This window comes from Pocillopora verrucosa, chromosome 14 (assembly GCF_036669915.1).
Source record: "Pocillopora verrucosa isolate sample1 chromosome 14, ASM3666991v2, whole genome shotgun sequence".
NCBI classification, from domain to species: domain Eukaryota; kingdom Metazoa; phylum Cnidaria; class Anthozoa; order Scleractinia; family Pocilloporidae; genus Pocillopora; species Pocillopora verrucosa.
In genome coordinates, this window is record NC_089325.1 from 17,850,439 (window position 1) to 17,874,617 (window position 24,179).

The window sequence follows — 24,179 nt, forward strand, 5'->3', positions numbered from 1 at the left end:
ACATATTAAAGCAGGTTTCTGTAATCTACACTGTCCAGCAGCAGAACTGAGAAAACCGTACAAGGAATTAATATTAACTTATAAACTGACTAAATAGCCTGTAGCTCCCATTGCCTTTTTACATCTTTAAACCTGCTAGACGTAATCTTTGCTCATCCGGTTCTAAAGAGTTAGAAAGGAAAGTTTGTTCTATCTTTATCCAATTTTACGGAGCAAACTCTACCCACCTTTTCAACGAATTTTGAAAGAATTATTGAAGTAGTGGTTAATTTTACTCATGAGAATGTATAATACATATAACTTGTATCCTCTCATCAATATTCACGTAGCTTGAAGAGCAACGTTTTTTAATAATTATGTTAAAAAGGAATCTATCTGTAAAGCAAGAATTTACATTTGAAAGTAACTTTCATTAACATTTGTGACACACTACTCGCCGGTTTCCTTCAAAACGGCGCTTTCAGATACCTTTTGGGGTAACACTAAAAACATGCACCTTCAACTGACCCAGCCACCATAGGAAAAAAACTTTCCTCGTGTGAGGGGTCTACTGATGGTCCATAAAATTTATAGTTTGAAAACCAATTGACTGCTGCACGTCGAATGTCCACGGTAGTATTATTCAGTGCCTCATCTTATTCAACTATTCGTCATTTTATTCAACTTCAGTCCAACTTACATTCAACTATTCAACCAATTTTTAATTTCATTTCAACTCATTATCCAAGTATTCAATCTTATTCAAGCCCAATTTAAACTCTCTTTCAAATGTTCAACTCATATTCAACTAAAATTCTACAACCTGTCGCTAAACGTATCAACCCTTATTCATCCTCTTTAGACAATTTTGCATTCAATATTAAGGGAAACAAGTAGAGACGCTTACCGACTTCTTTTTATTGTTGCGGGCGAGATTTTTTATGCTTTTCTCTGAGACATCAGAGATTTTAATTGGGAGCCGTACAAAATAGTTGTCAAAAGGAAAACCCTCATCTAGGCTTTCCTCCAGAGTTGAATAGCAATGTAAAAGTTTTAAATAATGTTAAACAGGGGCTAAATGAAAAGTAAATGATACGGACTTAAATATTGCTTCAATTGACTTACCATACATGACCGTTAAAAGTTCCAAAAAATTGACCAATATTTGTAAGCGTAACAGTGGATCCCTAAAATGGGCGGTAAGACTGCACTCCTTGCTTTCGTTTTAGACAATTGAATTAAAAAGACTAAACGCTGACGCCATGGCAGGGGCTTTTTGAATTACGAGTTCGCCGTAGAATCCGATGAACCCTTTTTCAACCGGTGTCGCGATTGAAAGAAACACTGCGGAATGGGATATCACGAGCGAAATTGGACCGAATGAAAAGGGGTTTCCGGAAACGATCACATCTCCAACAACAGGCAGTAGTTTTGAAGGTAAAACCGATCGACTGGAAACGGCCGGAAGTGGACCGCAGAGGTCATGCGTTCAAATCCCCAACGGGCCTGAATTTTTTTCAGGTCTCATTTCAACTACTAGTTCAGTAGTGTTCATAGCTGCGAGGATCGCTTATATCTCATTTCTTCACCGCAGTACACATATGTGATTTTCATGTATTTCCAGTCATTATTCACTGGCTGGAAGTGATTTAAATTTTTTCGGTTAAATGGGAACTTGTGTCATAGCACTTGCAGGTGCTGTGATTTTCCTTCGAACTCGCTATATTTTGTTTGATCTTTTGTCATTTACTGTGATCACAACCACCGATCTCAGTACCTTCATCCCTGACCCTTTATTCAGGCCTCAAAATCAGAGATTCAAGAGGCGAGGTTCGAACACAAAGATATTTTGAGTTCAACAAAAATCAATTCATGTGTATTTCATAAAGTGACTTTGATCCTCCCAAAATAAATAATCTCACTCTAACTGCTTTTGCTGTACTTTATTAATCTTTCTATTCCATTATGAAACAGAACTCAACTAAGCCAAGGGGAAACGAGATGTTGTGGCAAGCCTACGATGACTCTTCATTTACCCAGTGATTCAGCAAAAAACAGTCATCACCGTGTGGATTGTAACATAGAGTCTCCTCTACTAACTATGATTGTAATTATGACTTTTTCCGCGTTTTTGAAAAATAAGTGGAAAACGTACAAACTATCAAGGCATTTGGTGAGGGAATTTAAAGAAGGCTTCACGTTGATTGGTGTACTCTTGGTGTACTCTTGGTGTACTCTTGGTGTACTCTTGGTGTACTCTTGGTGTACTCTTGGTGTACTCTTGGTGTACTCTTGGTGTACTCTTGGTGTACTCTTGGTGTACTCTTGGTGTACTCTTGGTGTACTCTTGGTGTACTCTCGCCCTGGAGATAGTCATTTACTCACAGGTATTTAATGGATACACAATATGTCATTTCCATGTGTGAGTGCACGTTCCTTGCGTTATTAATTTGTGTCCTACAGGGACACATTATCCTATAGAAGCTTTGCATAGGACCAGTTGTCCCTGTAATGTGCCTTGGCTTCCTTTCATTTGAGTCGAGGGCTATCGGTGCCCAATATCTATGGACCAATTGTGCCTTACAATATGGGACCATCTGCGCTCGAGAGTTTCTCAGATACCCAAGAGTATGGGAGCATCTGTGCTCGAGAGTTTTTGTATTGGAGTAGAAAGTTAAAGACATAAGACATCTTAGCTAGGTTTTGGCGAAGAGTTTATCTGTTTTATTTTATTTGCGGAAACATCAGTAAAAAAAAAAATTAAAAAATAAACAAAAGAGAAAAAAAAAAAAAAGGAAGAAGGAAAGAAAGAAAGAAGGTAAACAAAGTAAAAACAAACAAGCAAAAAAACATGGAATCATGGCCCCATTCCTCATTTACGCCGAGCGATTAAATCAAAGAGGATATGATGTGCATGTGATGATCAGAAGTTCAGTTGTGTAAGCACTTCACCTTGAACCGAGATAAGGATTACCCCTTCTACTAAACAGAGACACCGGAAATTTCATCAGTCTGGAATCAGTCGGGAACCCAATCACTTTTTCTAACTACTTAAATACGACATAGATTCTAGTATTACAATTAACACAACCCGCGTACAGCTTGGGCTAATCTTGGCATATATACATTAGTTATGCTTGAAATTCACAGTGTAGCTGTAGAGCTAATATCTTCGAGAAAATAAGCTAAAATAAAATAAAATAGGCTATATTACAATTCCAGTATTATTTATAAACTATATACAACATTATGCATGCAGAGGGAAATATAACTTGTAGATCTATTGTGGAAAAGCTTCATATCTGAGGATCTCCTGCTTGAATTCTTGAAAATTAAATGTTTTGTAAGCATGCCTTATTCAATCGTTACGATTCACGATAGTGTTGGGTTTGCAACTGAACTCGAATGTTTTTTATTATGTCCAGCGATACTTCGTAGACAGCCTAAAGTGAAGATCTTTTTGCAAGTCCCCGAAAAACATTTGTGACCCCCAAACACATCACGTACTTGTACATGTAGCGTCCGCAAAATGTCACGCATATCATACCTTTGTCACACCTGACAGTTACTTTCCGCGTGCTTCTCACTATACCACTATACGTGGACCACTAAAGGTCGAATAAAGACATCGCATTCACTATGTGAATATAAGCAAGCTAATTTTCCCTATTATTGAAAACTCCTTGATGTTTAATCTAAAACTAGGATGTGACATTTTTTTTGTTTCGTTATTGTTGATTAGGCCCTTCTTTCTTAAGGACATCTCGTGTCTACTTACACGGACACACTTGGTCACATGACCCTGAAAGCCAGAGTTTCTCGCACGTGCTTCTTTTGTGTGTTTTCCAAATGTTTTTTTAACTGTCTTCTTTGGCACAGAATTTAAATGCATCGTTGTCTTAGGTTTTCCATGTAGTTGTCCTTTAAATTTATTTGACATTTAACCTGACCTTATAGAGCGGAACCACTTTCGCGATTCGTAAGTGAATGAAATATTATTGTCACAACGCAACACCTGACGAAGTCTGCTATTGTCAGACGAAACACGTGGAAGATAAAACAAGTTTGTTCAATTTCAATTCGTGCAGTTCTGCTCACTAGTTTATCATTCTAAACAGGGTAATGGGCTCCTGGTCTGGAATCAGTCAGGGACCTCATTACAATTACTTACCACATGATTACAACCCAGATTGTACTATTTCAATTTACGCTTGAACTTACACAACCCGTGTAGAGCAAGGGCTGATCTTGGCATGTCTGGCGTGACATCACTCAAAGGTTAAATATAGGTGAGGACGTATTTACACAAATATTCTCATTCGTCGCCCACATGCCATTATTTAGCTGACCTTAACTAAAACGATTAAACCGTTCGCTGGCCGCATTGAAGTAAGAGCGTTGCTCTTTCAAAATCCATAAAAGAGAAATTTATTGTTGTCTGTTGGTGTTAACCGCTCAGTTGCGATGGATGTTGAGTTGGGAAACAAACCCGGCGACAGCCATGATGGTGGAGAGGATCTAAATGGTACGAAGCTGAAGATATCCGTCGTTGAGAGGATTGGTACTCCGCCGCCGAAAGAAAAGGAAGCTATGGGCGCTGCTGACGACACTGCTCTCGAAAACGACGACAAGAGGTAAAAAATATGATCGTACTTTGATACTGATTGTACATATCAAGATCTTACTTTTATTTCGTAAATGTACCAACAACAATAACAGCGACTCAGTTTTTCATTTGATTCGATTGAAATAAAAAAGAAAAAAAACTTTCCTGGCATGGCTATTTGACAAAAGGCCTTTTGCTCCCTCATCGCTCTGTATATGGGGAAATGAAGGTGAATACTGAAGGGAGAATCGAATGAACAAGATGGATTTCGGCTTGAAGTAATAGTGGCAAGAAGTGTTGACAGACAGGTAACGTCTCCACCCTACGAATACTAATACTAGTACTTTGGCACTTGCAGCTCTGCTCTTGTGATTTGGAAATATCTCAGGAAGTTTCCTCTTCCTTAGATCGCAAGGCTTATAAATTTCTCCACATGAAGGCTAACTTTCACTGAAAAGCCACAGTTTCATTAATATTTCCTTTAAATTCAATATTGATGGGTGATATTGCGTGACAAGAGGTTCTTCAATTCGAAATGTCACCTCTGGGAATAATTTATATTCACTTCGCATGTTCATTGTACGCCGATTAAGCTGATTTGGAGCAAGATTAATGGTGGTGAAGATCCAAAGTTTTGCTTTCCCATCTAAAGTAAACGATCCTCCGCAAATACGTAACCATGCATATGTTTATTATTTACGGAGTTGTATTGCTATACTTTGTAAAGGTGGTATTCCTAACCTAAAAATCTGAACAAGTTTTGAATTAAACAAACTTACCTCGCTTCTGAGCTTGCTCCTCCGCTTCCTTTGCGTTTCTTAAAGCAATCTGCGGTCGTTAAGCTTGTCCTTAGTGCCTTTGTTTGTTCTCCAGCAAATCCTTCGAATAAAGACAGAATCGATTAAATATTCGGCAAAGACGAGCTGTAAATCAGTCAAGAAAACACACGAGTTGCAAACGAACAAACACAAAGACAGAAGGGTTGTGAATTTGTTTTGACTCAAAACTAGTTTAGAATTTCCAAGTAACAGATGCGATCGTTCATTCCCATACTAATTCTCATATTTCGCCTCTTAACTTAGAATAAACATAGTTACGTATTTACAATCTAGTAATGTGCGAGCCTTGTCGACGTGTGGTCTCATTGGTTAGATCTTTCTCTTTGGTGGTGTTAAAGTAGTTTTCTCTCTTAAGGCTAAGTTGTGATAGCTCCAAAGTCCGTTTTTTTTTCCATACGAGGAAGGCGATGAGTAGAGCGATGAGAGTCGAGGACTTGGTAGGAGCATTCACCTCTCAAAACTGTCAAGCGATGTTTAGTCTCAATCATGGTTTTGCAAAACGTCTGTCATGCTTCTAGCAGCCTTCATTCTGGGTTAGTCCGCCACGCGAGGTATGAGACTGAAATACTGGGAGCCTGAGTTTTCTCCCGCGCACTTTGCTCAGTGCTAATGCTCGGCCTCCCAATTTTTTAGCTCCTCTGATTTCTCTTTGACCTGCGTGGTGGGGTGGAAAGGAGAGACTGCTCATAGTCTAATAACTTCATTATCCACTTTTATTGTCCGGTAAATATATTCACCTTATATGCTAAAAACGATGCCGCAACATTAAAAAACCATAAAGTTGCTTGAGATTAGACCTGCTCACTCTATAAATTTTGATATCAGCTCTCTCGATTCTTTATTCGTACTTTCCTAAGACTAAACTCTGAGAATTCATTTCTAAAAAATAAAATGATTTATTTATTGCTCACTTTTGGGAGGGGAAAGCTTATACATGTACTGACCAAGCAATTCTTTTGCAAAATATACTGATTATAGGTTGTTCCAACGAGGAAAAGTGCTGGTCTCGTTACCTAGGGGTGTTAAGGGTGTTCTTGAAACGCTTATTATCCCTTAAGCAAGTGTAGCGTGACTTTTCGTCGCTGTATTTAAACGGAAAGGTGACGTGAATTAATACTCCAGTGCATGTAGGATTTTATTTCAGCAGATTAATCATTATCCATCTTTCATTACTTTCGATTCGTGCCTAGTTAAAAAGTCAGAAGCAGTACCTTCAAAATGCCTAAAAGATCATGAATGATTGTTAGATGTAAAACTCTAACACTCGTTGTCTTGTTGTGTCTTTCTTTATTCTCTCTTACTTCACAAGTTATTACAACGGGGACTAGCTCTGATCTCTGGAGGAAAGTGTGGGTCACCGTTTACAAAGGTGACACTTACTGAGCTGTCAATCTCTAACCTTCGTCATGTTTTTACACTTAAATAGCGAATCACGTTGGGCTACGGAAAACGGTGTTCGCAGAGTAGATACCTTCGCGATACCTTCGCGATGTTTACGCTTTACGAAATGTCTCTCTGGCTTAAATTTCTTGGTCTTACAGTCAAGTTTGGGCAAAACGAAAACAAGATTGACAATATAAAATTATAATAAACTTAGTAACAGAATTAAAATCATACTTGAAAAGGTATCCTAAAATAAAATTGTCCTTGAAGGCTGTTGCATAACAGCAGAATAAACACAAAATTCGCCCCTAAAAGAGCTACGTGCTAGTCGTATAAGTTATCTAATTATAAATTCAGTGCGGAAGATGAAAAGTACAACATGTTTACACCTTAAGTCACCTCTAAGAAATTAAAATTGACAACTGTTCTTCTAATCGGGAATTCGATATGGATTAAGCCTAAAAGTGAGAGTAAATGGATAAATGTATAAAGGAGAATTATTTCCAGGAAATTCCTGTACGGGATCAATTTTTATAGGGTAGAGTCATTTTCTTAGTCATTAATTATTTTTTTAGCAACATAATGAAAATATACCGGTATCTAGCCGCAAACTGCAGTTTACGCAAAAATGTCTCCATGTCAATTTCACGATCACAATAAAGAAAAGGTGGACAAACTCTGTCTGTAAGGTAAGACCGCTAAACGGAATAAGAAATGATCAACTGGCTTATTACTATGTTTACTGAATGGCTTATGGAAATATGTTATTTCCATTCATTTTCCAACACCAATATAGGAAACCCTTACAATGTTTTAAGGTTAGATATATTTCTATTTTTATCGTTTAACATGATTTATGCTTCCTCCTACAGCTTTGAATTGTGTTTACCTGTAAATACGCATTTGCATGTGTACCTTTTTAATAGAAGAGCCAAAAATTGAAATTATATTGATTATATGATTGTATTTTATGCAGCAGTGATGAAAAGAAAGAAAAGGAAATCAAAAAAGAGGAGAGCCAACCAACAGTACCAGTAGGCCAACTGGTAAGTTGTGAAACTCCACATCGGTAATAAGAGATGTTAGTCATTCCTATTTAGCTAGAATCAAACCAAAACAATCATAGTATGGGAAAACGTGAAGATGTAAACGACGACTCCTGCGCACATAATCCGCGGCAATTCACTGAAACAGTGGTTGAGAGGAAGAACTGAAGAGCTTAGCATAAACTAGCAGCTTTTAGCATCAATTTCCACAACAATGATGGGCTTCTTCAGAGGTTTTTCAAGAGGCGATAATTGAGGGACTAATCAGTGATATATATAAACAAGTCTTCGATTACTGTTCGGCGCATTTCTTTGAATGATTCTCCAAAATAATGTTGATTTTTCACCATTTTTTTTGCAGTTTCGTTTTAGCGATAAGTTAGATGTCCTGCTCATGATACTTGGAACTTTATCTGCTATGGGCCTTGGTGCCACCTTTCCACTCCAGTTTATCATCTTTGGGGATCTTATCAACACCTTCATCGATTATACTAAATATCAATCACCAAATAATACGCAGCCATTTGATCTCGATAAAGAGATGACGAAGTTTGCGTTGTACTATGTTTACATCTCTATTGGAACTTTGATTGTGGCTTATGGTCACATGGGACTGTGGTCACTTACTGCCACACGCCAAGTGAATAAAATGCGCTTGGCCTTCTTTAAATCTGTTTTGAAACAAGACATTGGTTGGTTTGATACAACTGATTCAGGAGAACTAAACACTCGTCTCAATGAGTGAGTATTTAATGATTAATCAGAGACAACTTCTTCATTCAGGGTTCAAGGTTTTTAAGGCGTGATTTTTTTGTCTATCATCTGAGACCATGGTACACATTTCGCAATACTGATTCGAGGATGGGTACATTTTTAAGAAAGCGAGTGGCAAGCCCTTTTTCAAAATTAGAGAACTCCTTATTTATTTGAATGAAAAATGTGGGATTTATAGCCAGGAATCATGATTTAGATTTTTGCAGGCTGACTTGGTTGGTTATCAGAATGGATGCATTCAAAGTGGGAAGCTCGTCGTTAGCGTATTCACAATTTGAAATTAACAAACAATGCAATTCAGCAAATGCATCGTTATAAAGTGTGAAGCTCCGATACTTGATTGAATTCTTTATTTCCTCTTCGTTGTGTTTATTGTTGTTTTATTTGTGGTTTTATTTTTGCGTTCCTCAGAGCAATGCTATCGTATTCTTCACTTCCCTCCCTCCGAGGTATTATTAATATTTAAACGCTGTGACATTGTGTTTACTGAAACTGATTAGATGTCCTTACTACTGCCCGTAGAGATCTGAACAAAGTGGATGATGGTATTGGTCATAAGATTGGCTTGTTCATTCAAGCCATGACGACCGTGATTATAGGGTTTGTGATGGGATTTGCGTATGGTTGGAAACTTACCCTCGTTATCATCGCTGTGAGTCCGCTGCTTGTCATTGCTGGCGCCTTGATAGGAAAGGTAATCAATTATCTAGACGTACGGTTTGCCATTTTCCTCACAGCAGAGCTCATATAGTTATACGGCGCGTATCGTCGTGTTAGTGATACAATCACCAGCCGGAAACGTTTTTAAATACAAATAGTTAGTCTATGGGAAGGGAGTACTTCCTATACATGAGTGAGCTACAAGAGGATGTAACGTCTAAGTATTTTCCTTTTCCTCAAGGAAACACTATCATACCGAAGCGTGTATCGGGTAAAAAGAGAGAAGCCGTGAGTTGTAAATGGCTTCCTCCTTGGCTTGAAGTAAGCTGCAAAAGAATTATGAAGAGTTCGATTGCAACCAACGACTTTTGTGTTCTTAAATGTTAGACATTAATACTATCTTATCCCAGCAGCTTGAAATGCATATGAATGAATCCCAAACGTTGAAATACCACCTTAAAGTGTCTGTTAACCTAGGATCATCAATGATCAACATCGGATCTATTTGTCTTATTTTCTCATCGATGAAATGTCTCTGTTATGATTACTAAAAAAATTTGTATTGAAGCTGCCTTGAGCAACCTTTAAAATGTTGCAGGTAATGACTGCCATGACAACCAAAGGTCTTAATTCTTACGCTAAAGCTGGTAGCGTAGCAGAAGAAGTGCTTTCATCAATCAGAACTGTGGTTGCATTCGGAGGAGAAAAGAAAGAAATTGAGAGGTAAACCAAGAATGTGGATATGATTTCACCACCCACTATACCTCAATAACGTATGACTCTGGGGATAGGGGTGTTAGAAGCGTGCCTGGGATTTCTCATGGGGGTGGCACGGTAACGAATTTCAGCGCCTTTTACCTGGAGTTACTTATATCGCTGCTCTTTCATGTGTATCAACGGGCTCGAATTAACGCAGTAAGAAATGTTTCACATAGCTGATCACGTGAAGTCAGTTGTTTAGCAGCCTCCAAGTAGGCAACATTTTCTGATTGAAACGATCTCATTCCTGACTAATCAAAGTTAAAACTGGTTATAATTGAATAACATTTTTCAATGAAAATCTGTACAAAAAGATTTAAGATTAACTCGCGGTGCTTCTTCTGAGTTACATGAAGATCTCTTTTTTGTATCGTAACTGTTACTGTTCGTCATCTTCTACTTTATTTTTGTGTTAAACTTTCCAGGTATTCATCCCTCTTGAAAGAAGCTCGTGACTTTGGAATCAAAAAAGGTTTAATGACTGGACTAGGCATTGGATTTTTTCAACTTGTTATTTACGGAAGTTATGCCTTAGCCTTTTGGTATGTATGGGGCCTTTTCTACCTTTTTTTTTATATACATGTTTTCCTACGTATGTCTACCCATTTTTTCGCGTAACCTATTATCTAAAGTATGAACGTATTTATCTGTCAACCCTCCATTAATTCAGGTACTCATCTCACCGTCATTCCTACCTGGCAATAAACATGTAGCCCTCCAAACAGCCAACTGTATTTCATCAGCTACTGGGCTTTTAACGCTTCTTGTACTAAACTTTCTTGTTTGTTCCTATATTCACAGGTATGGCTCAACGTTAATAATTGATGAGAAAATGACGGGAGGACAAATGCTTATTGTAAGAAAATATCGCATTACTTGTTATTTTTTCAAGGAAATTGTTCAGCTTTGCAATTTGTTTTATTTGCATTCTTCAGGTGTTTTTTTCAGTCATGTTTGGGGCCATGCAGTTAGGTCAGGCTGGGCCACACATGGAAGCCATAGCTGCAGCTAGGGGAGCAGCATACAAAGTGTTTTTTATCATTGACAGGGTAAGTAGCAAATTGTTTTTTGTTATTTTAAACAAACTCAGTTTAACTACGGCTGATTACGGCTAATTTTGAGCTGGAACGGACATCAGCTGTATTTTGATAGGAATCATTTGTCAGTTATTGTACTTAGGCGACTGAAAACTTGAGAGTGCCATGTTAAGTGCATAGCGATTGAGGAGATGTTTGCATTATTTACGCCTAGGTGAACAGCCATTTTGTCATAAATTGTCTGCGACGTTTAATGCTGAACGGAGCCATAGATATATTTTTTCATAGATATATATTTTTTCTTGGGAAGGGTATTAAGAGAATAAGTTGGTGTCTACCTAGTAAAGAAACTTCCTTATAAAAAAAATGAGTTCACGTAATAATTTGTATAACTTCCCCATCCAAATGAATAATTATCAGTCTAATACGCTTACATCTATTCTTGGAGATCTAAAGTGGGTGTCATTTAGGCGTCTCAACATAAAGTTAATTCATTTCACTTTTTTTCTTTCTCCTAATGTGAGATTCCACCAATTGACTCCAGTTCTACTGATGGATTGCAAATTGATCAAAGTTCCTTAAAGGGAAGGGTAGAGTTAAAAAGCATTGAATTCTGGTATCCTTCAAGACCCGACGTAAAGGTATGTTTCAGTTGTAAAGATGTTAAATGAAAAGGGAGAAGGAGAAATTTGTCCTCTCTCTAGTAGTTTATGTGATAGTTATGATTGTTTAATATTCTGCTCTAGAAACATATGTGCGAAGTATTTTACACCAAACATCAACATTATTGAAATACGAAGACTTAATGTCTTTCAAAGGAAAAAGAAAATCTTGGCCATTTTTTTTTTCAGATTTTAAACAGTTTGACTCTGGCTGTCGAAAGCGGACAGACTGTGGCATTGGTAGGTGAGAGTGGCTGTGGAAAGAGTACAGTAGTTAAGCTTTTACAGAGGTTCTATGACGCAAGTAATGGTGAGGTAAGTTTAAACTCGATACTGATAGAGTATACAGTAAACAAAATCAAATTTCGTCAAGAAAGGGTCCCATGCGTTTTTTTTTTTTTTTAATTAAGCGAATTTTAGATGAAATGTTTCTCTGAACAAACATCTCACTCAACGAATTAAGTTAAGATCCTGATGGGAATCAGATCCCAGTGACTGCTTGCTCGACGTATTTACTCTTCTGTCTTTTAAGGTTTCTGTTGATGGTCATGACGTTCGTTCTCTAAACTTAAAATGGTTGCGTGAGCAAATTGGTGTTGTGAGTCAAGAGCCAGTTCTTTTTGCCACCACAATAGCTGAGAACATCAGGTATGGTAAAGATGGCGTGACACAGGATGACATTGAAAGGGCAACAAAGATGGCGAATGCCCACGACTTTATCAAAGGTCTTCCTCAAGTAAGTAGAGACGTAATTAACTGATGAAATGGCCTTTTCGAAATCTCATACTAATAGAAGGAAAAAAGTCCTGAGCCATTTTCTTCCAGCTTAAAGGCCTAGTGAAATCGAGAAATGCGCGTTAAACTTTTTGGAAAATAATTTGATTATTGCACTGTTTGTCAGGGCTATGATACTCTTGTTGGTGAACGAGGAACTCAACTCAGCGGAGGACAGAAGCAGCGTATTGCCATTGCACGAGCTCTGGTAAAAGATCCAAAGATTCTGTTGTTAGATGAAGCAACATCAGCACTGGACAGTGAAAGTGAATCAATCGTACAAGCTGCTTTGGATAAAGTAAGTAACCAGAAAATAAACGAAACATCATTCACTTGTAAGGGTTTTCCTCCACGTTGTCAAGACATTTTGTATAAGATAATAATAATAATAAAAAAAGAAGTGCAACGTCTTGATTGTGAACAAGATAATTAGGGGAAGATGCGAATCCATGCTTCAGAATATATCAATTGTAATACTATGTACATACTTAGGAGTTATCTTGATGTGATGTTGCCAGTGAAGGCAACATAGTTTCGAGAGGCGTGAAAAAGTCTAGTTTCGGAAAACAACTCCGAAACGATTTTTGTTTCTTTCTTTCTGGGGATATATACATTCTCTCTCTCATCTCAGTTCCGCCCTGATTGTCTTGTCCATTTCTGTCTTTCATTTTCCTTTGTGACTATTTGTACGTAGTGTTTCTTTAAATGTACATAATTTTGTGTGACTATCGTTACATCTTTCAGGCGCGTCAGGGTCGAACAACCATTGTGATTGCTCATCGTTTGTCAACAGTTCAGAATGCAGATGTTATAGCTGCTATACAGGATGGTGTGGTGGTTGAGAGGGGAAGTCATGATGAACTCATACAGACTGATGGAGTTTATCGTCAGCTGGTCACATCACAGGTGTGCAGGATGAACGAGAGTGATGTAATATATTGCGACGTTCTAGTTGTTCTGCGTGGCAGGATGTAACCCACGAACAAAAATTTGTTTGCCAAAACTATGGCGACCAATCCTGGAGCACAACCACAGAATCGCTAGAATTACATTTCCATGTGAATGGAGTCAATTTTATGAAAAACAAACAAAAGTTATTAGAACTTTCTGAATAAGCCCATTTTCTCAATGAGCTGGAAACGGTATGAGTTGTCGGAAGAGTGCGAGCTTTCATAACAGCGACTCGATTCAATTCATTACCACAGTGTCTTTAGTTATTTTTTTATTCAGTTTTTTATTCACTTTCGCGGTAGACATACAAAAAGGAGGAAAAAGGAGATAATTCTGGTAATGACGATGAAAGCGACAACGAGGAGATAGAGAATAACGATGTGAAAGGTTGGTAACTTGATGTGATTTATTTAAGGCCTTGTCACCACTGCTTAAGTAGTATTCATCACTGCGAAGATTGCTTTTATATTTATTGGTGTGATTTTGTTTGTTCCATTGTTGTTCACCACGAAAATGAGAGAGTAATCTTGTAAAAAATTAACTGAGCGAGGTTTACTTGTGAGTAACTGTACTAAACCATAAGTTTTCTTTATCAATCCTAATCTCTTCTCTTTGTCCGGGGTAGAGCCTTGTTAACAAAAAATAGATGATGCAACAATATCTCTCTGCATCCACGTTTCACTCAGATCCTTAGTTTAGTTGTTCGAGATATCGATTATTCACTATTGCTTAGATATTTCCTTTTGAATTTCAGTATCGACACCAACAGTGAAATTTACTCGAAGCACTTCCCACATGTCAACTGACAGTAGACATGAAGAGAAGAGAACTTCGGCTTTAGACATTGCAACATCAAACAGGACTAAGGTAGACAATATATACATACTAGACAATCATAATAGGAATGGCTCTTTTCGATTATGATTGCTTATGACTTGCTGGGAAACTTAAGATCACAAGTTTGCGTTTCAGGTTTAGGTTGGTCTTATTTATCGATATTCCGTCAATAACTACTATTTTCTTATCGACCTGACGTCCATGAGGGAGTTTTGCCGCCATAGAGAAGTTTCAAAAGTTGAAGGGAAAAGGAGTGCTGCACTTTGTCAGAGCAATAAGCAGAGCGCGGGAAATCACATCAGTTGCTCAGCTAAAAAAATTCGTTGTCGGCATTGTCGGTTATACCTGTTGTAGCTTATCCAGGCAGTTTAATGACTAGTTTATGGCGTATACTCATTCGAGATTTGAATTTCCTGCGGCAATTGCATTTATTCTCCTACTTACCTTACAGTTTTTTTTCATACGTTGATAACAAGGGTAAAGATGATGAGGAGAAGATTTTAGAGGAAGAAGTTGAACCAGCTCCTGTTCGTCGCATCATGAAGTTGAACGCGAAAGAATGGCCTTACCTTCTATCAGGGAGCGTCGCTGCCATTATAAACGGACTATTTCCGTTTGCATTTGCTCTGCTTTTGTCAGAAATTCTTTTCGTAAGTGAATCCATTTTTTTTTGTTGCAATCAAATCTAAATTCCATCGCCAAGCTTAGCTTTCTCTCCGTGTAAGCATGCGTCACCCTTCTTAACAGTTTATGAAAGCCTCGTATTTTTAGTTACTTGCACACAGTGATTCTTGGAAAGGTTTTATAACTCTGTTAAGCTATAAGTGAGTTCCAGGTTCAAGCTAGAGTCAGTGTCGTCAGACTGTTTGAAGATCGAATTGATGAAACACTAGGCCTCAATCAGCGTGCTGGGCCACATTGCATGGAAATACTCTAATGGTTTTTCTCCTGCCATATTCGTGTCATGCTCAATTTGAACTACTTGTCTCGTGTATTTGTTCTAACAACAGACATGTGCAAACAGTGGAGAAGAAATTATGAACACACAACGGCTTTATTACTTTTTTTTAGATCTTATCGCATGAACGCGGTGTTGTGATATACCTTTCCAGCAAGCCATAGATGTATACACCATCATGTGTCTGGGTTATTAATTCTCATTCATTTTCAGGTTTTTTCTTTGCGGGACAAAGAGGAAATGGAAAAGAAAGCGGAATTCTGGTCCCTGATGTTCTTTGCTGTTGGTGTGACGAGCTTTTTCTCAAACTTAATCAGTGTAAAGAGGAGTTCCTTTTCTTTAAGCCTTATTCAGCCATTATTCTCTACGTCTTTTTCCGAGTGTGATGTTAGTGAAAACACTAATACAGTGAGCTGAATAATCTGACAAATTTCTCTCTTTAGAGCGCGATGTTTTCCAAGTCTGGAGAACTTATGACTTTACGATTGAGAAAGATGGCTTTTGAAGCGATTCTTAAACAGGTCAGTAAACCGAACTAATAAAGGCCAGGTAGATCTTGACTATACTTGAAATATTTTCTTTCCCTCCTCTTTTTCTTGGTCTACCGTCTCCTTCCTCGTTTATGCTCCTCACTTTCTCCTTAAAGGGTTCTCTTCTCTAAAGCGTGCGCGTACTCAAGAGTACCGAAAATTTGTCGGGTACTTAACGGAGTCGAGCGTCTACAAGAGCTATTATCAGTTTCAAGCTCACCTGCCTTGTTATTATTCAACAGGAAATATCGTACTTTGATGATCCGCTGCACAGTACTGGGGCATTGACCACAGCATTGGGGACACATGCCTCGGCTGTTCAAGGGGTAATTCTGTAACATTTATGAATTCCTTTCATTGGTGAACAAGAACAACTTGGCATTGCAGGTAACATGCATATGGACATCAGAGTAGATCACAAAGTATGCTTTTCTGCCTGTCTTTTTGTGCTTTTTTAGGCTGCTGGCAGTCGCCTCGCCATTGTTGTGACATCTCTAAGCACTGCTGTTGCCTGCACCGTGTACGCTTTTTATAATGGCTGGAAGTTGACCCTGGTAGTCCTTTCATTTATTCCTTTTCTCATAATTGCAAATGCAATTCAAATGAAAGTAATTTATGCAAGTGGAAAAGGTTCTAAAGATGGCGAAGATGAAAAACTTCAGTCCGGCAAGGTGAGGCCTTATTCGTGATAAAAAAATTTTTGCATTAGAAATTGAACCATATCTGTTATGATCATGTCATTGTTTATTGCAAAGTAATTAATTCACCATTACACTGGCTCTGATCTACAGTGATTATTAATCTTACCATCAAAATAAAATACAGTTTTATCGTTAAGAGATCATGGCGTATGTGTGAGGAACTAAATATAAATCATTTTGGTCAGTCAATAAACTTTTGTCATGGCTTTTATATACTTTACGCCACAGATTGCAGTTGAAACAATACAGAATATTCGTACTGTGGCATCTCTCGGTAGAGAAAGCACTTTTTACAGCGATTATGTCAAGGCTTTGATGATTCCATACAAGTAAGTGACAGAGATGATTTGTTGCATCGAACCCCAGACTAGTTGTTAGATACAAGGCCACGAGTCAGCCTCTTCTAAGGTCCTTCCGTGGTGCTGCCTGTCACAGCTGATTAGGGAAATTATCGTTGATGAATGAGTTGCCAGTCATCGGTTCCATGTGTTTGCGCAAAGATCTCTGGGATTGCCATGAGGCAAACATTGCAACTCGCCAGAAAGAAATGTGAGGCGAAAGTTTGTTTCGACGTCAAAAAAAAACGATTTTGGTTAGAGATCATCGTTTTTTTGCCGCCGTTTCATCAGAAATGGGTATGGGTGGCATTGATACAAGGGAAGCGCAAGGTTTTGTTCGAACAACCGTGAAATATATAGTGAAATCTAGCGATTGACTTTCCTCCATGCACAAGGGTTTAGTGAAATTGACATTGCGTAATGATCTCGAACTTTAGAAATATTAGTTTTAAATCAGCAAGAATAACTCAATAAAGCCTTTTCAGTTTTATTTACTTCTGTTAAGTCTACATCTAGCTTTTTTCTTGGTTTGGTAAAAAAAAAACAAAAATTATAAATAAACGCCACAACAGCTAGCAGGAGTTTGAAATTGAGTGCTTGAGCATTAAATATTATCGTGATATATTAGTGATTTAACACCTACAGTGCCTCTTTGTTGTGATCAATGAGAACGAACCAGCGTTGACAATCGGCTCAAAACTGAACCCTTTCTTATGCGACGATGAGTATGAACAAATGGGTCGCTTAAAGAGCGATGCATAACCGATTATGTATACGTCCATATTTTCTGCCGGAGTTCCCGTGATCTTGCTTTTCCTGACAAGGTCCTTTAAGGAGTTCGAGGAGGCAAGTAGCAGCTCAAATACCCTCGGATTTTTCTGGACAAATTATGTCGAAAATTCCTTTTGTTTTTTATTGCTTATTTCAGTCTTCCGAAGAGCGAAAGCTCGGTAAAAACAATTTCCATCCCCGCTGACGACGACTTCTCTCCTTTTAGGTGTATTTTCAGACATCGCAATATGTTTATTTAACACGCTAACAAGTATAAAAACAGGCTTTACATACAAAAATACAACTAAAAAGACTCAAGTGAGTTATATCCGTGCGATTTAAGGCTAATTTTGTGACATGTCGAGACCATTACAGGATAACGATTTCACAATTATATCGTAGACCTTACGCAAGGAGAGAAGTTATATGTTTCCTATTAACAACTTGGAATGTTTGCCCCGTGGCGATCCCAGAAATCTTTACACAAACACAAGGATCCGATTACAGGCAACTCATTCACTGAGAGGCTCGTAGCAGACTGTAAAGAATGGAATATCGCGCACCTTTCAATGCCAACCACTGCTGTTTTAAGGGTATTGTTATTATTGTGGAGGTTCAAAGCGACCTTCTCAGTGCTCCTACACCCTATACACGAAACCTTACACTTACATTACACCAAGCTCTTCTGGTTTTCTAACACTGAAGGACGTTATCATAACGGTCTTAGGCTTCTCTGCCACCTCTGAGCCTGAACCACAATAGAAGGTCATTCTTTGGCTCCGTAGTCTTTGCAGTTTGTAAGGGTCACCCAGCCATGAGCTCAATACACCAGTTGACCCCAATAGCTCTGGGTGTTACAGAGATTGACTTTACACGAGCTTTCCCATCCTGCTGAGATGACATTCATAGAAGCGATTTATCTTCTGTTTAATTTTATTTCCTTGATAGAAAGGCCTTGAGACGAGCTCACCTTCAAGGAATATCATTCGGCTTGGGAGAAGCGTTCAAGTTCTGTGCCACCGGGGCAGCATTTAAATATGGGGGATATCTTGTGTCAAACGGAGAAATGGCCATGGATGAAGTATTGAAGTAAGATATTCGTTATTTGTTGTCCTAGGGCGTAACTAACTATTTCAAATGAAAAGTTTCCGTTTGAAAATTAAATTTAGATAAACCCATGAGAATAACCTCACAGACGGACGACTGGTTACCGTTCTTTTTTCCTCTTTTCAGAGTCATAATGTCCATCGTGATTGGCGGTGCAACCTTGGGCCATATCAGCGCTTTGTCTCCAGACTATGAGAAGGCAAAGATGGCTGCTGCTCGTCTCTTTAAAATCTTTGACCGTAAATCTCTTATCGACAGTTCGTCTCAAGTTGGTTTAACTCCGGTAAGAAATTTCTCAGACAACTTCATGACCACTGATGGGCCTTTTTACTGATTGTCGTCCCGCATGTTGTGTGGTCCTGTGTTACATTAATATCAATGCCGTTTCTTGTTCTTTTCACGTAGACTTCTGTGTCGGGAACAATCCAGTTACGCAGCGTACGTTTCCGTTATCCAACTCGACCAGACGTCAAAGTACTACGCGGATTAACACTGTCAGTTCAGAAAGGACAGAAACTTGCCCTTGTTGGCTCGAGTGGCTGCGGAAAGAGTACAGTTGTTTCCCTCCTGGAGAGATTTTACGATGCTCAGGACGGAGAAGTGGTAAGTTAGCGGCTGTTCAAAGACCAGTCTTGAAGATTATTTCATGTTTTTGGTCGCAGTTCTGTTATTACCCTGACCTCAAGTATGATCGTACTGACTCCCGGAAAGCATTTTGGTTTGTCTGCAATGCATCCAAATCAGAATCAATCACAAGTTAGAAAACTGTCACTGATCCATTGAAGCAAGTGAGTGAAGGAAGAAAAAGCAAAGATAGCGGTGTTGTTGAAGGCCTAAATGTAATAACTGTCTTAAATGTAATTAAATCTTAAATATATTAACATTTGGTCCTAAACGTAATAAGCTTCCAATGCAATCGTTTAACTCCACGTTGAGATGTTAAAGTGACAGCTGTTGCACCGGAAATTCCTCTGACCAGTATTCATGTCACATCGCGGGCTCGCTGATATCAATCAGTTTCTTTTCATCTACCATACTTAAGAATAGAAGCATTTATTGCAAACCGTTATACTGATGAACAATTGGCATCAAATGAAAGCTGGCAAAACAATGAGCTCAGACTCATAACAACAATAGCTTTTGGAAAATTGTGATAACGTTATACTCGTGTGATCAGTGATGGAGTTTACGAGTCATAAACCGAATTACGAACTAGGACAAGGATGCATGAACTGTAGTGGACGACCATTAACTACCTGAAATTGTGGTTGAAAGTCTTGGTAAGTTTAGTGAGTCAATAAAGACAAGCGGATGGCTACTGTTTTACTACTAATTTGAGGGCTATAATTCTTTCCTTTTGTTCCTCAGGCTATCGACGGTAACGATGTCCGCACTCTGAACATTCAGTGGCTGCGCTCCCATATTGGTATCGTGTCACAGGAGCCCATTTTGTTTGGCTTCAGCATCGCTGATAATATTGCTTATGGTGACAACTCCCGTCAAGTCAGCCAGGATGAAATAGAAGCAGCGGCTAAATCAGCAAATATACACAGCTTCATTAATTCTCTCCCCAATGTAAGAAATATTTTAAGGCTTTCTTATCTAGATTTTCACAATCATAGACCCAGAACCTTTTTAAAGTCATACGATCGCCGGACATTTTACTGAAATGGTTTATTACTCCCAATGAGCATATTACAACTTGAGCAAGTGTTGCAGTTGTTAAAAAGCCGATTCTCATAAGTCCTTCCCCACATAATCTCCAGACTTCAGGACAAGACGAGGCAAGTTTCGAGCGCCGAAGGCGCGAGCCGCTAGGGGGGTCTGGGGGCATGCCCCCCCCCAGACATTTTTTAAATCTAGAGGCTCAGAAGTGCTCTTTAAGCATTTTCCGTGGCATTTTTCTTCAGAAAAGTCAATCTTGGGAATTGCCTCGTCTTTCCTCATGCTAGCTACGGCCCTGATCTCAGCATAGCTGTGTTTTTCCGCATGTAGGGTTATAACACTCTGGTAGGAGACAAGGGGACTCTCATCTCAGGAGGGCAGAAACAGAGGATAGCTATTGCCAGGGCACTGGTTCGTAATCCGCAAATTCTGCTTCTTGACGAGGCTACCTCTGCATTGGACACGGAGAGTGAAAAGGTCAGTCAACTGAATATATTGTGTTTCTTAACGTGGATATTTACAGCGTTGAGGTATAGTGTTACAAACAAAATTTAGTTTAAACGACTGTGAATATATGAAAGTCATATATTTGTACTGCGGATAAAGACACGAATATGAAAACGATCTTCGCAGTAATGAACGCGACTTGAGCAGTGGTGAAAATCAGGGCTGTACGGGATTTGAACCCATGACCTCTGCGATACCGGTGCAGCGCACTACTAACTGAGCTAACAAGCCAACTGGGAACTGGTCATTGTGTTGGTTCCAAATAAACCCGTGAAGTGGTGAATAAATGACTGTGAATATATGAAAGTCATATTTGAACTGCGGATAAAGACGTGACTATGAAAGTGATCTTCGCAGTAATGAACACTACCTGAGCAGTAGTGAAAATAAGGCCTGTTAGCTCAGTTGGTAGAGCTAACAGGTAGATTATAGCTTGACCGAAACGATCATAGTTAACCGAAACAGACATAATGCTTAGGTACGTTACACAAAACAAAAGGGAATTGATAGTCACGCTATCACAATTCGAAATAGCCTTCGTAACAAGTAGTTTTTGGTATTTTAAAGTTTAAAGTCGTCGTACAATACTTACAATACTATTCGCAATCCATCACTTTGGCACCATAAAAGAACACCAACAAATTGTAAAATGTGTGGGATACTATGTCAATCTGTATTGAGCTTTTTACGAAAAACTTAAAGAACATACTCGATAATACCTAAACCCATGCATTTATTGCTTTAAATTGTACAATAAGTTATTATTACCACTATTTAACAACATTTACTTTAATACATTTCTACTATGAATTACAATAACATTAAGGGTATAGCGAACACGAAGTGGCGAAGAAGACAAAAGAGTAAGGACACATTCATTGTAACAATGATGCAGCTCTTTGGATAATTTGTAGTCAATTGCTGAAAGGTTTTTCCTATGAAATGTACCTTTTTGCTCTATTTGGTATGTTACCTTCCTCAAAAAACAAAGGTGGATGGTAACTTTTCCAAAAATTTGCATTGATAACAGCTAATGATATAAGATGATTAAGGAAGCTTTAACTTCAAATATCTTTAAGGGGGCGACTCCAGTATTATAAATGTTAATGATAATTAATTTGTGAAAATGAATTATCATTCATAATTATTCATATCATCATTCATAATTTGTAGTACTGGTAATATTGCAAGTGTTTTTTGGTACTCTGTAGGTTGTGCAACAAGCTCTGGATGCTGCAAGTGAAGGTCGCACAGCTATCATCATTGCACATCGACTGTCCACAGTGCAGAACGCAGACATTATTGCAGTGATTCATCACGGGCGCGTGGTAGAGCGAGGTACTCATCAAGATCTGTTGAACCTTGAAGGAGTTTACCACAGTCTTGTTACGGCGCAAATGCAGAACACAAATAATTAACTAAGCGTTTCTCTAAAAGCTAAAAAGAGGGCAGATATAGTTCCTGACAATACCAAGAAAAAACGAAATTATATCAAATGATTATCCATTGTAAAACTAATTCGGGCCAACGAATCTATGTATTTAAGTTTGCGAGTCAAACTTTGAGGTTCATACCAGTAAAAAACTATAAACTGGGATCTTTTTTATACTCTTATGAAAATAATTATACCGCATAACATATAAGCTGAGAGGAAGTTCACAATAACATAATGACTTGCGTTTGGCTCTCGAAGGGTATTTTTAATTCCCTCTTCTCATGCAAGCCACTCGTCGTTGAGCCAAACAATCCAATTAAAGCGTCTATCAAACTACGGTTAAAGCTGCTCTGCGAAAAAATGTGAATTGGCGATGATGCAAATATAAATTTCGGGATAGCCCGGTGTAGTTTTAACTTCACGTGCAAAATTGATTGAAATTCATTCTGTTACAAGGGATCGTTTGTTCGATTAGCTAACGTTATCTTTATTCTCTTAATCCCGTGCCTGACCGTCTACATCACTAAGGAAGGAAAATGGATTGAAGAATCAACAATCGTGCAGTGTGGTGGCGCTAAGGCTCATGATGGAAAAATGCGTTGAATCATAATTACAAAAACAACAATGGGCGTAATTATCAATTTACAAAATTCTCATTTATTGACTTGGTCCTTACCGACAGAAGAAATCTTTCAGGTGAACGGACAAAATCGGTCTATGGCAAATCTTCCAGTTGTCAATTTTCGTTCTCAGCCATTACCACTGAATACGCAACTTTCGGTTCTTTTCGTATATTTGATTTCTTCCCCTTCTAGGAAAGTTTGAACGTCACTGTCTTTGCGCGGTACGGCTTTTTTAATGTTTTTAGCTGCCATAATCCGAGAGAGTTCCGACAAATTACCTTGTATTGAGAATCGTGAAGGCTTTGCCGTTCATTCATCAACCTGACCGAGTGGCGCGAAAGGCGAGTGACGTGTCAATAGCTGACTGGCGATATCAAACACACATGAAAAAAATATCGTATTTTTTCACTCATGTGTGATGTTACGGCTTTTCTCAGGGCTAGAAATATTTGTATAACATCCTTGTTCATATGATGGCAGACATTATCTGGCCTTAGAGATGTTATAAAATTGTATTCTTTTTCTGAGAGGTCTTTTTCTTTTTTCGTCGAGTGGTTTATTAGGATATAGTAGTGGTTCATCAGGACAGCAAGGCATCATTAAGACATATTGATTCAATTCTGATATATCATGAGGCAGATATATCAATCTTTTATCCAAGTCAGGTTTGCCTTAAGTGATCTGCCTTAATCAAATTCAATCGAACCAGTTTTGCCTTGCACCTGCCAGCAATGCTAGGATCTGACGAGACACAGCTCGTCTATGAATTGAGTAACATCCAGCTTAAGTAAGAAGTCATTCACAGTCAAGAACTCGCCGATGAGAACTTGTCTAACAATAAAAATAGATAGAGATTCATGTAAGAGCACGCCACTCTCAGTAGATAAGGGATCGGACACGATCATCAATGAGAGCATCAATGTTCCAAGGAGATCAATAAAGGGACTTCTTCTTTTTTACGAGCCATGTGTCGTTGGTACTAGAGTCAGTGAGAAGACATTTGATCCCGACATCACTGAAGTAAAGGTGATTGTCAAAGGAATCCCAAATAAGGTTTACAGTTAGGGAATGGAGACAAGAGATATGTGGGAAGGGGTCTTCAGAAGATTTGGAAAGGAAAACAGGGCGATGAATGCAATAGACTTTTCTGCCGGAGATAGACTCGCTCTATTCATCGATCTCAGGATTATGAGAGACAATGATCTCTATGGAAGAGATTGAGATTGGTGAATACGAA

General features: G+C 38.5%; 1 protein-coding gene across 2 annotated transcripts; it reads left to right on the forward strand.

Annotated features, from left to right (window-relative positions):
* The first annotated feature begins 4,327 nt into the window (after window positions 1-4,327).
* LOC131787725 (ATP-dependent translocase ABCB1) lies at window positions 4,328-23,881 on the forward strand. 2 transcript variants are annotated; one of them, XM_059104809.2, is made up of 27 exons: window positions 4,328-4,613; window positions 7,784-7,853; window positions 8,215-8,594; window positions 9,150-9,321; window positions 9,886-10,010; window positions 10,472-10,588; window positions 10,848-10,902; window positions 10,982-11,095; window positions 11,608-11,724; window positions 11,935-12,060; window positions 12,278-12,481; window positions 12,647-12,817; window positions 13,264-13,425; window positions 13,773-13,857; window positions 14,225-14,337; window positions 14,784-14,957; window positions 15,479-15,583; window positions 15,709-15,786; window positions 16,038-16,121; window positions 16,254-16,466; window positions 16,725-16,825; window positions 18,554-18,694; window positions 18,839-18,995; window positions 19,118-19,315; window positions 20,081-20,287; window positions 20,708-20,854; window positions 22,096-23,881. In XM_059104809.2, the coding sequence occupies exons 1-27, from the start codon at window positions 4,444-4,446 to the stop codon at window positions 22,300-22,302; spliced, it is 3,993 nt and encodes a 1,330-aa protein (XP_058960792.2). In that variant the 5' UTR covers window positions 4,328-4,443; the 3' UTR covers window positions 22,303-23,881. The 2 variants fall into 2 exon arrangements, with proteins under 2 accessions (XP_058960792.2, XP_058960794.2); XM_059104811.2 differs by having other exon boundaries at window positions 7,787-7,853.
* Window positions 23,882-24,179: the final 298 nt, after the last annotated feature.

Coding starts and splice junctions, on each gene's coding strand:
- LOC131787725 (XM_059104809.2), top strand. CDS start 4,444: ATGGATGTTGAGTTGGGAAACAAACCCGGCGACAGCCATGATGGTGGA. Junction 8,595..9,149: donor CTAAACACTCGTCTCAATGA/GTGAGTATTTAA, acceptor TACTGCCCGTAG/AGATCTGAACAAAGTGGATG. Junction 9,322..9,885: donor CTGGCGCCTTGATAGGAAAG/GTAATCAATTAT, acceptor AAAATGTTGCAG/GTAATGACTGCCATGACAAC.